This window comes from Cyrtonyx montezumae, unplaced genomic scaffold (genome assembly GCF_038088225.1).
Source record: "Cyrtonyx montezumae isolate F1298 unplaced genomic scaffold, pur_monq_1.0 scaffold_5, whole genome shotgun sequence".
NCBI lineage: Eukaryota > Metazoa > Chordata > Aves > Galliformes > Odontophoridae > Cyrtonyx > Cyrtonyx montezumae.
The window spans coordinates 10,840,330-10,853,613 of NW_027072056.1; the positions used below are offsets into that span (position 1 = coordinate 10,840,330).

General features: G+C 42.9%; 1 protein-coding gene across 2 annotated transcripts in view; it reads right to left on the bottom strand.

Moving 5' to 3' along the window:
* Positions 1-10,817, bottom strand: part of PLOD2 (procollagen-lysine,2-oxoglutarate 5-dioxygenase 2) — a 47,622-nt gene extending 36,805 nt beyond the window's left edge. For both annotated transcript variants that reach the window (XM_065748329.1, XM_065748328.1), the window contains exon 1: positions 10,527-10,817. In XM_065748329.1, the coding sequence (XP_065604401.1) occupies positions 10,527-10,629 (103 nt within the window). In that variant the 5' untranslated portion in view covers positions 10,630-10,817. The remainder of the gene's footprint in view (positions 1-10,526) is intronic.
* Positions 10,818-13,284: the final 2,467 nt, after the last annotated feature.

Below are 13,284 nucleotides of genomic sequence, written 5' to 3' on the forward strand. Positions count from 1 at the left end.
GAAAAAAAAAAAGGAAGAGCTTCATGCCACATATGAGGGTGCTGATGTTATTATAGCGCAATTATTCCAGACAGCTTTCAGATAGTTACGTTCACAAAGCAGCTGTTCTGTTTTGAAAACAAGCCTGAGAGCACATGTTTGGCCAAGGGAAGTATATCCAGTGTCAGGCAGAATTCATTTTTATGTGCAAATTAGGAAACTGTTTAGTACTCAAGTTGTGAAAACACTGCATAAAGAGCTCATGCAACATATTAGCAAACTCAATGACTGTTTATCAAAACATTTCACTCCTTCACTCAATCTTTCAGGCTGCTGCCATCAGGAATCTGCCTCACAAATACATATTTCCAGAAATAAGAGCTGTAAGCCAGTGCCTTTGTTTTCACTGATCTGTGTGTAGGTCTCAGCCAGCACTGCTGTGGCAGGACTGAGTTAAGTTGCAGTGACCTGTCTGCTCATACCTTGGCAGAGAAACATGCAAAGCACTGCAGTCACTCCTTGTACACCCACATGGTTCTTATTTATCATGAATGAACACTGACAGAGATTACTACATAATTTCTACCAGGGGTTGTGGGCACCAGTACAGTAGCTTTAAAGCAGCCAAAAATGAGGATATTGCTTGCAGCCACATGGGAGCTGACATTCAGCTCTTGGATTAAACTGTCATGGACTTCCCCGGAATAGGAACGTGCAGTAAGATCAAAGGACATATGTGCACAAAACTGCATTATGCCATCAAAACATTTGTCTATCTGTAAAACTAGTGGCTTACAATAGTAAACAATGACTGGTTCTTGATCCGTGTCCTAGTGCCCATAAAACACAGCCTTATTGCAAAATAATCCACCAAAGCCTGCCAGCAAACAAATGAACAAATCGCTGTAGGCTACGGAAAAGGTTTGGGAACTGAAAACCTAATAGAATTTAAAGGTAAATAAACCATATGCATACATACACACAGAGAGAGTCAAAGAAAAGCTGAGTTATTACAACCCAATCCCAGGTAGCTGTGGCAGTTATCTGTGTGACCTTAATTTAAGGCATAGTCTGGGCATTTACTAGGAAGACAGAAGGCATGTGAATGCATTCAAGCACAAAGCTATTGTGGTTGTGTCTGTTATGTCTCCCACACCTCCATAGATGTGGGAGATAAACAGAAGTCAGTTTTCCATAAAAACCAGACTATATTTAGCTTGCCTTTACCCTACATTGGAGCATGCTTCTCCATCACCGGAGAGAGGCACTAAAATGCACCACAGCTGACAAAGCATTTTTAAGCCTGGATTCCTCCTCTGTCACAGTTCAAATGCAGAGTATCAAGGAATGTTTAAAAGTATGTTCAACTGAGAAGTAGCTGTCATGAGTGACACTAAACAGCTCCAGCAAGGAACTACAGACTTCAGACTAAACTTCTGTCATTATATATTCTTTCTACAGATTAACTGTTGGGAGGAGAAAAAAAAAAACAACAACAACAAAAGTTTGTTTTGTTTGAGATTACAGTTTCCGATCTGCCTGTTTTTCCCAAGGCAGACAACCTACTCCATGGGTGTCCAACCTTTTGGCTTGCCTGGGCCACATAGAGTGAAAAGAAATTGTCTTGGGCTGAATACAAAATACACAATATACTTAACACATGTAAAAAAATAAGTTTTATTATTTATTCTTTAATTAAAGCATTTTTAAAAAAGCAACAAAAATGAAACTAGCAGAATATTTGACCTTGTTTTTGGGAAACCAGTGCATCAGTTTGATTTGATGGCAGAAGTTGCAGTTCTTGGTGAGATCTCAAGATGATTGTCAGATTTTTGATGAAGTTTCGCTCTTTCTGCACTTCATCCTTGAAAACAGTTGATCACAAACGTGCATGCTGCCAAAAAGTGATATTTTATTCTCTTGTATAGAAGTCTGGTAAAGAGACATGATCAGATTTTTGAGTTGAATATCTGATTGCAACTCTATACACTCCACTTGTAAATCCACATGTAATGTATTTATGTGAACTGAAAATGCAACTGCAAATAGCCATCCCCAGTCATACGCAAAGCACAGGAGCTTGATGTTCCCAGCTCCTGATGGGTACATCCCAGCACATCACCAGCCCTGCTTGGGAAACATGTCACTTTAATACCATTGCCATGATATGTTGATTACCACAAGCCTGAGTTAGAAGAAACAAAAAAATCATAGGGCAGGTCAACCAGCATGCAGTGAAGGTATGATCCACAACTGGAATTCCAGATCTAAGTTTTGTTCACACCTCATGATAAAGTGTTAAATTTTGGAAGAATTAAATGGTATTTAGTAACAGACTACAACTGTACAACTAACCTCTTGTGATGTCTTCCAAAAAATATCTCTCATCTCTAAGAGACACACAAGGAAATGTAAAATACAGTATACTCAAGACAAGATTAAAAACACAGAAATCCAAACAACTGGCTAACAAAGTCTTTGGAAAACATCATTTATAGGTTATTTTCTGTTCTGCACCCAATAAAGCTAAACGACATTTAACAGTGAGTTACCAATTGATTCCTGAGCTCTGAAAGAGCTTCTAACAAAAATGTAGCCCAAGCTTTAAGCACACAATACAAAAGTAAAACTGAAATGGATCATTGTCCTATGCAAAAGTGTACGCCAACTCTGCTTCAATATAGTCATGACAACCAATTTTCTTCCCACACAGTTTTGATGACTTCGCTAAAACTCATTCTTCCACACTCTTCTGAGATATGTTGAAGCTCTGTAGATAAAAGGTCACTGGTGGTACCAACAGCCATGCCCTCTCAATGCTTATGCAAACTCACACAACATGCTGAAAGCTCGAAGAACCGTTAAGTCAACTTCAAAATCTAAATACCAAAGAACACTTCCACAATTCAAATCTCTAGAAGAAAATGAGATTCCACTTATTGTACAGTAAGACAGTATTTGACTTCCTGAAAAGAATATCCTTATTTATTTTTTCCTCAGAGTCATAGCCTAGACTTAGTGTCTTAAATCAAACAAACATTTGAAAACCCACACACTTTGAAAAGATGATAAATGGAAACAGAAGAAACCCATTATATGCAATCTAACTATGATTATAAGTTATACCTACATACACATACTTGGTTAATGTAATCCAGCAGCAAACAAACAAGATCTTAAAATTTAAACATATGCGTTGTGTTCTTATGTTTTTCACAACTACCCAGTGTCAGTTTATAAGATGTACTTATGGTCAAAGAAAGCAGTAGGCCAACAGAAGAGCTTCTGGACAAACAAAACTGCTGGCATAAAGAGGCACAAGAGCCATGCAACAACTGTTTATTTTCCCTTAGGATTCTGAACAAATGTACTGAGTTATCAAGCACAGTCTTTCACTCAAGGAAGACTTGTTGAATAACACACCAGGAAGGGAAGAGGTGACTGGTGCAGAAAAAATGCTTTAATATATGGAAGTTCTGTTGTTGCTTTTGATTTGTTTTGTTTCTTTTTAAATCTGATCTATATATTATAGAGTTGAATTCTGTTCAACACAGAACACTTTCTTGCATGGCACCACACATCCCTTAGCTTACAGTTTCCCAAAGATGCAGGCTTATATCAAAGTCTCATTACCTACACAGCCAGAAGTACCTTGTAAGTTTGGATCCTCTGATATTTAATAGAGTGGCTGGATTGCTGTGGAGGAGAGGCAATATGTTTGAAAAACCTCAAGAAAGACAGGAAAGTGATAAAACTTAAAGCAAAAAATGAGATTAGAATTAACAGATAGCAAGTACAGCCATGGGTTGCTGAACACTGCCTGCACACCATTCACCTATACCTGTATGTGAAAGGGATTTATAAGAATCAATGTTTCAAATTAAATTTGAATGCCAGATTTAGAAGGAGCAGAGATCTTTCTGCACAAACTCCTCTGAAAGTCAGTTCTGTTTTCCTGTTTTACAAACGTCTTGTATATCACTGCATTTCTGCACTTGCATATCTTACTGCAAAATACAAAGTGCAAAACAATGTCATTTGCAAAACAGCGACAGATTCTTCTTTGCTACTTTTCAGACTTGTAACTTCTTCACTATAAACTAGATTTACTAAATTAAAGCAGACATAATTCTGCCTTTTTAAGGGTACAAGCATAGTCACTGTAGAACTTGCATCAGAGGGTTATTTGTAAATGGTCCTAAAAATCACAGAGCAACAGATATCAGTAACAGGACCCCAATACTGTTCCTGGCCACAGAACGGGACTAGAAAGGGCAGAAAGTTTCCAGCAGTTATCCCAGGAAAGACACATAGAAGGTTCAATTGCTGTTTACTTTCGAGCAGCTGATACTGTTGCAACTTCATCAGTAACGATAATCATCACCTGCTTAAATCTTCTGCAGCTGCTCATGTTTTTGAAGAGAAAAAAAAGAAGCTGCAGAAGTGCATTAGAGTAAGCAGAACTTACTCTGAATTTTCTTGTAACATAGAAAATATACTAGACTAGTGCTTGCTAACACAAAGCTCTTGAACAAGGTATTAAATTTTACTGCTCTTTTTCCCCCACTAAATGAATGCAAACTGATTTTCTCTACAACTCCAGAAAAGATTTAACAATTAAGTCCAATTATTGTTAAAAATCATCCACAATTCAAATCCATCTATAAAGAGGCAAAGAGTGCTGAATGCTGCATTTCAAAAACTGAAGTGTGTCCCAAAAATACTAAAGATTCCCCATGCAAAAATTATCTCCCTTTTATCTGCAGTCCCAAAGGATGTGAACATGCATTTCATCCCCCATATGCCCTGACTCCATCAAGAAGCTCACTGTGCTGCAGCTTGCTGTTTGTCTTATACCAATCTGTTCTGATGTCACCTCTAAATAGCATGTGAAATGTCCACATGGAAATAATTGTTTAACATAACCAGTTCTAATAATAATAAATTACCATCCACAGATCATCCCTTTTACACATGTACATGCTTCCAGATAAAGGCCAGCAGATACCATATTAATTCACAACAATTTTTAGAAATAGCTTTTTTAGATTGGCTCAGTCTTTTTTTTAGATTTATTTTAATTTTGTAGTACCACTGAGACAAGTCAACACAGGCTCATTAGGGCCTGTGTGTGCACACATCAATCACCACAGTGCTGGCCATGCTCAGGCTCTCACTCCTTCCAATGCAAGATTTCCCGAGCAAAGCCAGGCACTAGCAGCAGCACTCACAAGGTTTTTCCACCATCTGTAGTAGACTTGGGTGAGACCCTGTTTATTGAATTGGTTACTACATAGTAAAGCAAAGATAAGAGATACTCCTTAGTCTCCAGACTCAAATGTTTGTGCACGACATCACTGCAAGGCATGAAGCAATCCCTCCAGGGAGAGCAGCCCAGATCCTGGCAAGTGGAAGCAAGTCCAGTTACAGCCATTTATTAGTGCCCAGATAGCAGTTCAGCCTCAGAAGTGGCAGTGGGGATGGGGCCATGGCAGCAGCCTGGTCCTTTGTGCTCACACCCATCAGATGGCTCAGCCACACACTGCCACTGGGCTGTGCACTGGGACCAGGACAGCTAACTCCAGCTGTCCAAGTGAGAAAGTTTACTCAGCTTCTGCCTTTTAGTAGCCTTGCCCTCACTGTCTCTCATAAATGAGTGTCTAGAAAAGAGCATGCTGCTCTTTAAGCTGTTATTCAGCATATCCAGCTGTTTAAACAAGCAGTCACACACAGCACCAGGCATCATTAAATCCTGCTTTCAAACAGCTGATCAAGCCATCAGTGAAAACTGGCAATTAAGATTCGTAATAAAGATTTCTCCTTCAACTAGTCTTATTTTAACAAAGGAAAAGCTAAACTAGGGCTGTCTGAAGGAGACATAATTGTCCCCATTTTGTGAGCAGAGGTCACCACCCCCAACTTCACATACCACCCTGCTTCCAGGCACTGGTTGTGCAACACATAGCCCCAGATCTCCACAGCCCAGCTTTGACAGTTCCAGTAACTGGACAGAAAAGCAGGCCAGCAAACCTTGGGAGGAAAAAAACCACACTAGTCCAAGAGTCCTTTTCTGCATGAAAGACAAACTGCAACTCCACACTTGGAAAGAAGGGCAGTGCCTGCTCCAAGCAAGCAAGTCCTTCAGCCCATGGAGCAGCACCAAAGACCCGTCCTGCTTCTGACACAAAACCTTAAGACCAGTAAGGTATGACGGATAATTCAGGGTGCTTTTAACAAGGAACAGTTGGGTTAGCAACTTCAGTTATTAGGTTTATGGATCTGGTTCTAATCTTATGCTAATGATGTGTGCACAGTTGTTTCACAGTGATATAAAACATAATTAGTAAACTACTTATGAAGACAGTCCAAATAAACTTTTTTTTTAAGCACTTTGTATTCTAGTTAGCAAAGAAGTTTAATACAACAATCTGGTAACTTGCAGTTACACTTACAAGAATTAGTACTGCCATCAAAAAGAAATTTTTTTTCTATATCCCAATGTCTTTTTCCCATAAAAATCCACAGTGGATCAGAGGTGCAACCTGTACCAGGAAGAACTCTAGAATACTTTTTGAAGGGCAGCCTGTAAGAGCTGGTCAGCCAAACACTACAACAAAGGACTTTCTATTAGTTATAGTTATTTATATATTTATAAATATATATTTATAGTTATTTATATAGTTATTTATAGTTATTCTATAAATTCAGGTGTTTTAAACTAAGACAGAATTCTACATTTAACTTAGAATATTTAAGGAAACATACGCAGTTACTTTGTTCTCCATTACAAACACATTTACGCATTACAAAGAAATTACAAAGTAAACCACACCACCTTTAAACCGTATCTGAATAGAAACAGACTGAAATGATTACATATGTTAACTGCATAATTTGTCAATAACAGCTAAATGATCAGCAGATACCTGTGTCAACAGTCACATTTGCAAACAATATCAAAGTATTTATTAAAATAAATCAACATAGCGCAGACACTGAGAACATGAAGATGTTACTCCCATGATTATCAAAACAAAGATAGAACCTGTTTCATTAATGAATTTCTTATTTTCCCCAATCTACTGAAGATTTTAACAGCAGCTTGAAATAAATAATTTGGGGTGAAACAGATTTTACATATTTAGTCTATTCGTGCACAATATAATCCTTACTTTGAAAAGTGCAGTAATAGTAAAGAAATGCTCCAGAAGCAGTTCTGTTGCAGAACCAGGAGTCTGACACCACACTCAGACTGTGCTTGCAAGCACGTATTCCTCAAAGATCGTCTCACCCTATAGAGCTACAACATTCCTCCTCATACAAACACATTCCTGTCAAGTTGTGCTTTCTGCTGAAGGGAACTACACTCTGTAGAAATAAAGAGGGAACAAATATCCTTCACTTTCAAAGTCACTCTCCTTGCAACTGGCCTCTCAAGAACTATAAAAGCAGACAGCATAAATAAAAACAAAAATGCCCTTACTGTGATCCTACCTACCATCTGTGCCAAGGGAATTCACTGGAGCATAGTGTCAACTAATTTAAATTTTAAAGAGATTAGTAGCCTTACACAAATGGAAAGATGTTCCTTTTGATCGTGCAGTGTAGTAGTGGCAATTCAACAGACAAAACTAAATGCTTCCCTTTGAAGAGTCTGAGTCCATTCTCCTTAAGTGAGCAATAATATGGGTGAAAAAAAATGCCAGGAATCTGACCATAAATCATAACTCTACAGCATATGCAATCAATGCAAAGAAACCTTTGAGAAATAATGTTAGTTCCTTGACAGGAATACATTTCATGCAAAAACCTCCTGACTTGGACAGCAATTGAGAGTATCAAATACTGATAAGAACCATCACAGCTTTTTTAATTAGAAATGTATTTTCTGGTCAAATTTTCCATGATCTTAGCCAAGCGCACAGAGAAAAGTGATGTTACATCCACTGCTGTGGCTTACCTCCACCACCCAAGGAAAGAAAAAAAAAAACTGGCCAAAAAGTTCCTATTTGTTTTTCCTCTGCATTGGACTGCCTTTCAACTTTGTGCTACAAAGAACTCAGACTGCTGTCTTCACAGGCAACATTTCCAAGGGGAAAACGGGCTGAGCCTTCCAGTTCTTTCAGTAAGCACACCAAGGTGGTTACATGGTCAAAATCCCCTGCTTCTTTACTGCACTGCCTCAATGAAAGTCTTACAGTCAACTGTTATCACAGTGTCCATTTTTGGCTGAGCCTAAGTCAACAGCATTCACAACAGCACCTGCCACACCTCCAAGCAGGCCCTCATGCTGCCACATCCAGTACCCATCACTGTCTGCAGTGCTTGAGTCCAGCATGAAAGGCTCACTGAGGTGGAGCACAGCCAGCAGCTTGGCCACGGGTACTGCTGCAGCTCCAGGACACATCCTGGCCACGTCGGCTCTGGAAGCTACCTCTACTCCCTGTGACAAGTCCTGACCTCCGCCCACCCTTCATGTTTTGGGAGCACTAGGACAGCAGCAATGCAGCAGGCCTGCTCAATGCTGTTTACTACCCATGGTGGCTACGTGGCCACACAGCCAAGCCCACAGCCGCTGAGCAATGGACTCTGAGAAGGCAGGGTAGCTTCCTGTGCAGAGAGCTGATTGAAAAAACATTCTCATGGGAACACCCAAAATAATGACAAATATCTTTTCCTGCACTGTTTTACACGATAAGCAACAGGTACTCAGTAACTGCAGCACAGCAGGAATATATTAACGCTGTTGCTCTAACACTAAAACTTCTGCATCTTTACTCCACAGAAGTCTGAGTCCACGTACACGTATGGAACAACAGGAGACTTCTACAAAGGATGGCACAGTGTCCCTCACCAAGCAATGCAATGCAGACTGGAGGATAACATTTAAGGGTTAAAACTGGAACAAAATCAAGTAACACAGCAGGCAGCACCGGGGTCAAGAAGCTACACAAGGAGCAGGCTGCACTCAGCAGTTTGCTACAGTCCAATACAGACTACTATTCTTTAAACTAAGAGTAGGATTTTCTCATTTGACCACTGATATATAACAGAATGGTGCTTTCTAGTGTTGCAAATTGTGCAGCATCACTTTTATCTAGACACAGCAGTCTATTTCTGTCTTGCTGTACCACACACCACTGCATCTACCACTGAACTATGCACTGCACTTCTCACACCTTTTAACACCAACAGGGTTTAAAACCAACAGTCATTATCAGTCCAGTTGTTACTTTATATTGGCACAAAATCTCACCTAGATCAAGTAGCTTAAAAATGCATTATTTGAATACGTATCTTAGAGGGGGGGGGAAGTGCAATCGATTGCAGTAACTGACTGCCACAGGAGCATCCTCACAGACCTCATAGGAGTTCAATGTTTTGCCCACAACACACCCCAGGAGGACACAGCCCCATAGCCATGGGACAGCAATGCTCACACTGCCCAGAGTTCGAGCAACAGCCACACACAGACCACGGGGAACTCTGCAGAGTGACTGAAAGCAGCAAAAGGAGAAAGTTGGGACCAAGCAGCCAAGCAAGCAGTCTGGTGTTTGTCAATGCCAGCTTCTCTTACACTGATTATCAGCTAAAGCAGAAATTTCCAAACTCAGACCTTGCTGGAATAAACTTGTCTCTCAGGAAAGTGAGCTGCCTTCAAACACCAAAGGGAAAATCAAGCTAGGTAATAAAAATAACTTTATTACACACTTGAGTAAACAAGCCAGGAAATAAAACTACTTTGATTTCATGTGGTAATAGTTCAGCAGGACAGAATACCTTTCTATTTCCAGAACAGAAATCAGAAATACAGATGCTAAAGCAGTACTGGATAAGAAATCGGTTTTGGCATATAGCTTGACACATATGTTTGGACACCTCTCTGAGGGAATTTCCTGCGTGCCTTCTTTTATTTTACACGCTGAAGATGCAATTGTGCTCTACCCTCTCTCGGACGTGACTACAGAACATAAGGAACAGAAAGCTGGCGGCCTCCGAGGGCCAGCAAAAGGCACGGCAGCCTCCAGCTCACTTTTCTCACGAAGTGAGAAGCTTCACCCCAAGCTGAAGAAGTCCATGCAAGAAGCGAAGGACACCGCACTTTTCCCTGCAGTGGAAAACCCCCCTGCCCATCACAACTTTGTCACGGGAGCAGGGAAGAGAAAGTGGGGGAAGGGAGAAAGCCCGAGGCGCTCTCTTCTCACTGGGGAATCTATTTTTACTTTTTTCCGAAGTTGAACCCTGCGTCTACCGCCGCATGACTCACCCCAGCGATTTAAAACGCTTTCAGCTCCAACCGGGGGAGTCCCGGGGGCCGCATCCCCTCCCCGGAGCCGCGAGCGGCACGGACAAACGCGGGGCGGCGGATGAAGAGAAGAAACACAGAAACAACCGCGGAGAAGCGGCAGCTCCCACGCGCGCACCGCGGGCCGGCGGGGATCCCTCCCGGCGGACCCTCCCGAGCCGGGAAGCACAACGGGGCCGGCAGCGCATTCCGGCAGCGCATCCCCGCCGCGCCCCGCACCTCTCGCCGTCCCGCACCTCACCTGCGGGGCCGGGCCCGGGGCGCCGCTCCGCCGCTGCCGGCAGCGCCAGGGCCAGCAACAGCGGCAGGAGGAGCCGCGGGGGCCGGGCGCCGTTCCACGCCATCTTCCCCCTCCGCACCGCCGCCGCCGCTCCCCGCGCCGCCAGCCCCGACGGCGGGGATGAGAGAAAGGGGAAAAGCGTCGCCAGGAGCAGCCGGTGCCGCGCCCGGGATGCCGCTCCTCCTCCGCGGCGGGCAAAGCGAAGGGCGCTGCCGCCCGCCCCAGGCTTTATACGGCGGTGGGAGGACCCGGGCGGCGAGGGCGCCCGGCGGCGCAACAGGAGCCGCTCGTGGCCTCCGCGCCCGGGCGCACACCGCCGCCGCGGGAGGGGCGGGGCCGCCAAGCTCCGCCCTCGGGCGCCGCGGGAGCGCAGCGCTGCGCGGGAAGGGCGCGTCCCGGCCCGGCGTTGTGCGGGGACCGAGCGCGTCCGAAGGCGTTACTGCGACAAAAGCCGTCCGGGCAGCGCTGACGGCGCTGAGTGCCCGCTCTGCTTGGGAGCTGCGTTTCCATAGCCAAACGCCAGTCAGAAACAACGTTTATTTCTCATGGGTGCCATCGCTTTCACCCAGGTGAGAATAAAGGAGATGCGCTGTGCTGTCGCCACACTTTGTCCCATTGTGACACAAGACGTACTCAAAACGATAATAACCTTAGTGCTAATAAGTCACATACAATCACAAAAGCAGATGGTGGCCTACTGAGAACAGTGAGGGTTTACGCCTTGGAAACATTACTAGAGGACCTAGGGCATCATCCAAAACAAAAATTAGTGCTGAAAGCAAGATTCATGTATTTAAGATCCACCTATACAGCAGTCAAGTAGACACCTCATTTTCTTTTTTATCTTAAATGCTTCTATGGGCCTACCAGATGTGATTTTTGGATCCAAAGAATGAAAAATAAGGGTGAACGAAGGGAAAACTTGAGTGTGGCATCCTTTGGTTTGGAACCCCGAGCAGAAATCAGGCCCAACATTATGTGCCCAGATGCTTGCATGGCTGACTGAGAGAGCTGCAGCAGGCACTACGTGGCAGGGAGCGAATGTAAAAGTCCACCCCTGAGTCCCAGCAGCTCTGAGGACAGAGAAGATCCATGCAGGGGGAACAGGAAAATGCTGAAAATGAAGTAACCCATCAGCAAAGCTGCAGTTGAAAACTAGAGGATTAAAAATAAAAGCCCCTCTGTTTCTTGGTCAATTACTCATGGCCAACTTTCTCCTGCCACCTCTGTCAGGCTCACAGAGACTCAACAGAGAACAAACATTTTCTGAGTACAGAAAATGAGCACTGCTCAGATCACATCCCTGCATGACTGCTTCCCCTCCAAGGAGCAGCACTGCTACACAGCACGAGTGCTGCGCTGGCTGTGAGCAATGCTGTGAGCTGGGCACACTGCAAGCATTTCTTCATTCATGTCAAGAAAGGTTCAAATGCTAGATAAGAAACTGGAAATAATAGTTATAATTATAGTCTTAAGATAGAAAACAGGTAAAAAACTTTCAGAAAGAGGTCCTAACAGGTCAAACCTCAGCTCAGGTCCAGTTAGCAGGAACTTAGAGATGTAAAGAACATGTAATTATTTGTATCATTTCTTATTTGGCTGACAAATAAGAAATGATCAGGAAGGAATTAATCACAGCAGATATGTAGAATATCATCAACCATGAAAGGAAGGAGAGACTTCTTCGTAAGTGTGGAAAAAGAAAGACTGTTGGGCATCATTTCAGAATAGCATGGAGCTGAGGTCATGACTCCCACGGACAGGAAGCAGGAAAGCTCAGCCCTCAGGATCGAGGGTAAAGCCATCAGCTGAGTGTCACATCCTCGCAGTGCTCAAGGGAACTGCTCCCTGCAGCTCAGCTCTGGCAGAAGCACAGCTTCACCAGACACCAATGTGTAGGTTCTGGATCAACACCCTAACGTGAACACCAATGGTTTGCAAAAGACGAGGAGGTATCAGAGAAATCCCAGGAAGCATTTTGTTACAAAATGTTCATGTAGGCTGTAGTAGGAAAGAATGAAAACTATTAATGAAAGGAGGATGTAAACATGCAATTATTAAAGGAGGAAGCTGTTGAGGATACATTTATAACAGATGAAAAAAATAGGTGGGGAGAACTGCACTAGAGAAAAATACATGCTCATAACAAGTTCACGTCCAGAATTTGACTAGAAATTTCTACTTTTTCTTGTTATTTTCCATGGTCTCTTTTAAGCCAATTTTATTTTAGAATTTTCTTAGAAAATTCAAGCTTTTTCCCCAGGAGAACACAGAGCTGAAAGCAGTGCATGCAAAGCAATAGATGTGGCCGAGCCATCTCCTATCCCCAGAGGCTTTGCTCTGCCCGATGGAAAGGAAAATGCTTGTGAAATGCCAGCACTGAGTGCGGCCAGCTGCAGAATGCTCAGGAGCTCTGTCTGGCCCTGTCTTCACAGACACAGGGTCAGAAGGGCTGCTTTTGTCCAGAAATACCAACTTCAAGGCCTGAGCTGGCAGCTAGAGGTTAGCCCTCAAATTAAGACTTTTAAAGATTAATGTAGGCAGTGTGTTCTGTACCATGCGAGTATGCATGCTGTGTTTCAGAGATTAACTCCAGAAACAATTTGTACAAATATCCCAAGAAATAGTCTCACATTGTTACCACTTGCACCTTTGATATCTGATCTTATCAAACCTTCATAAAGAATAAAATCTTCCTTTTCCTCCGCAACAAGGCAGT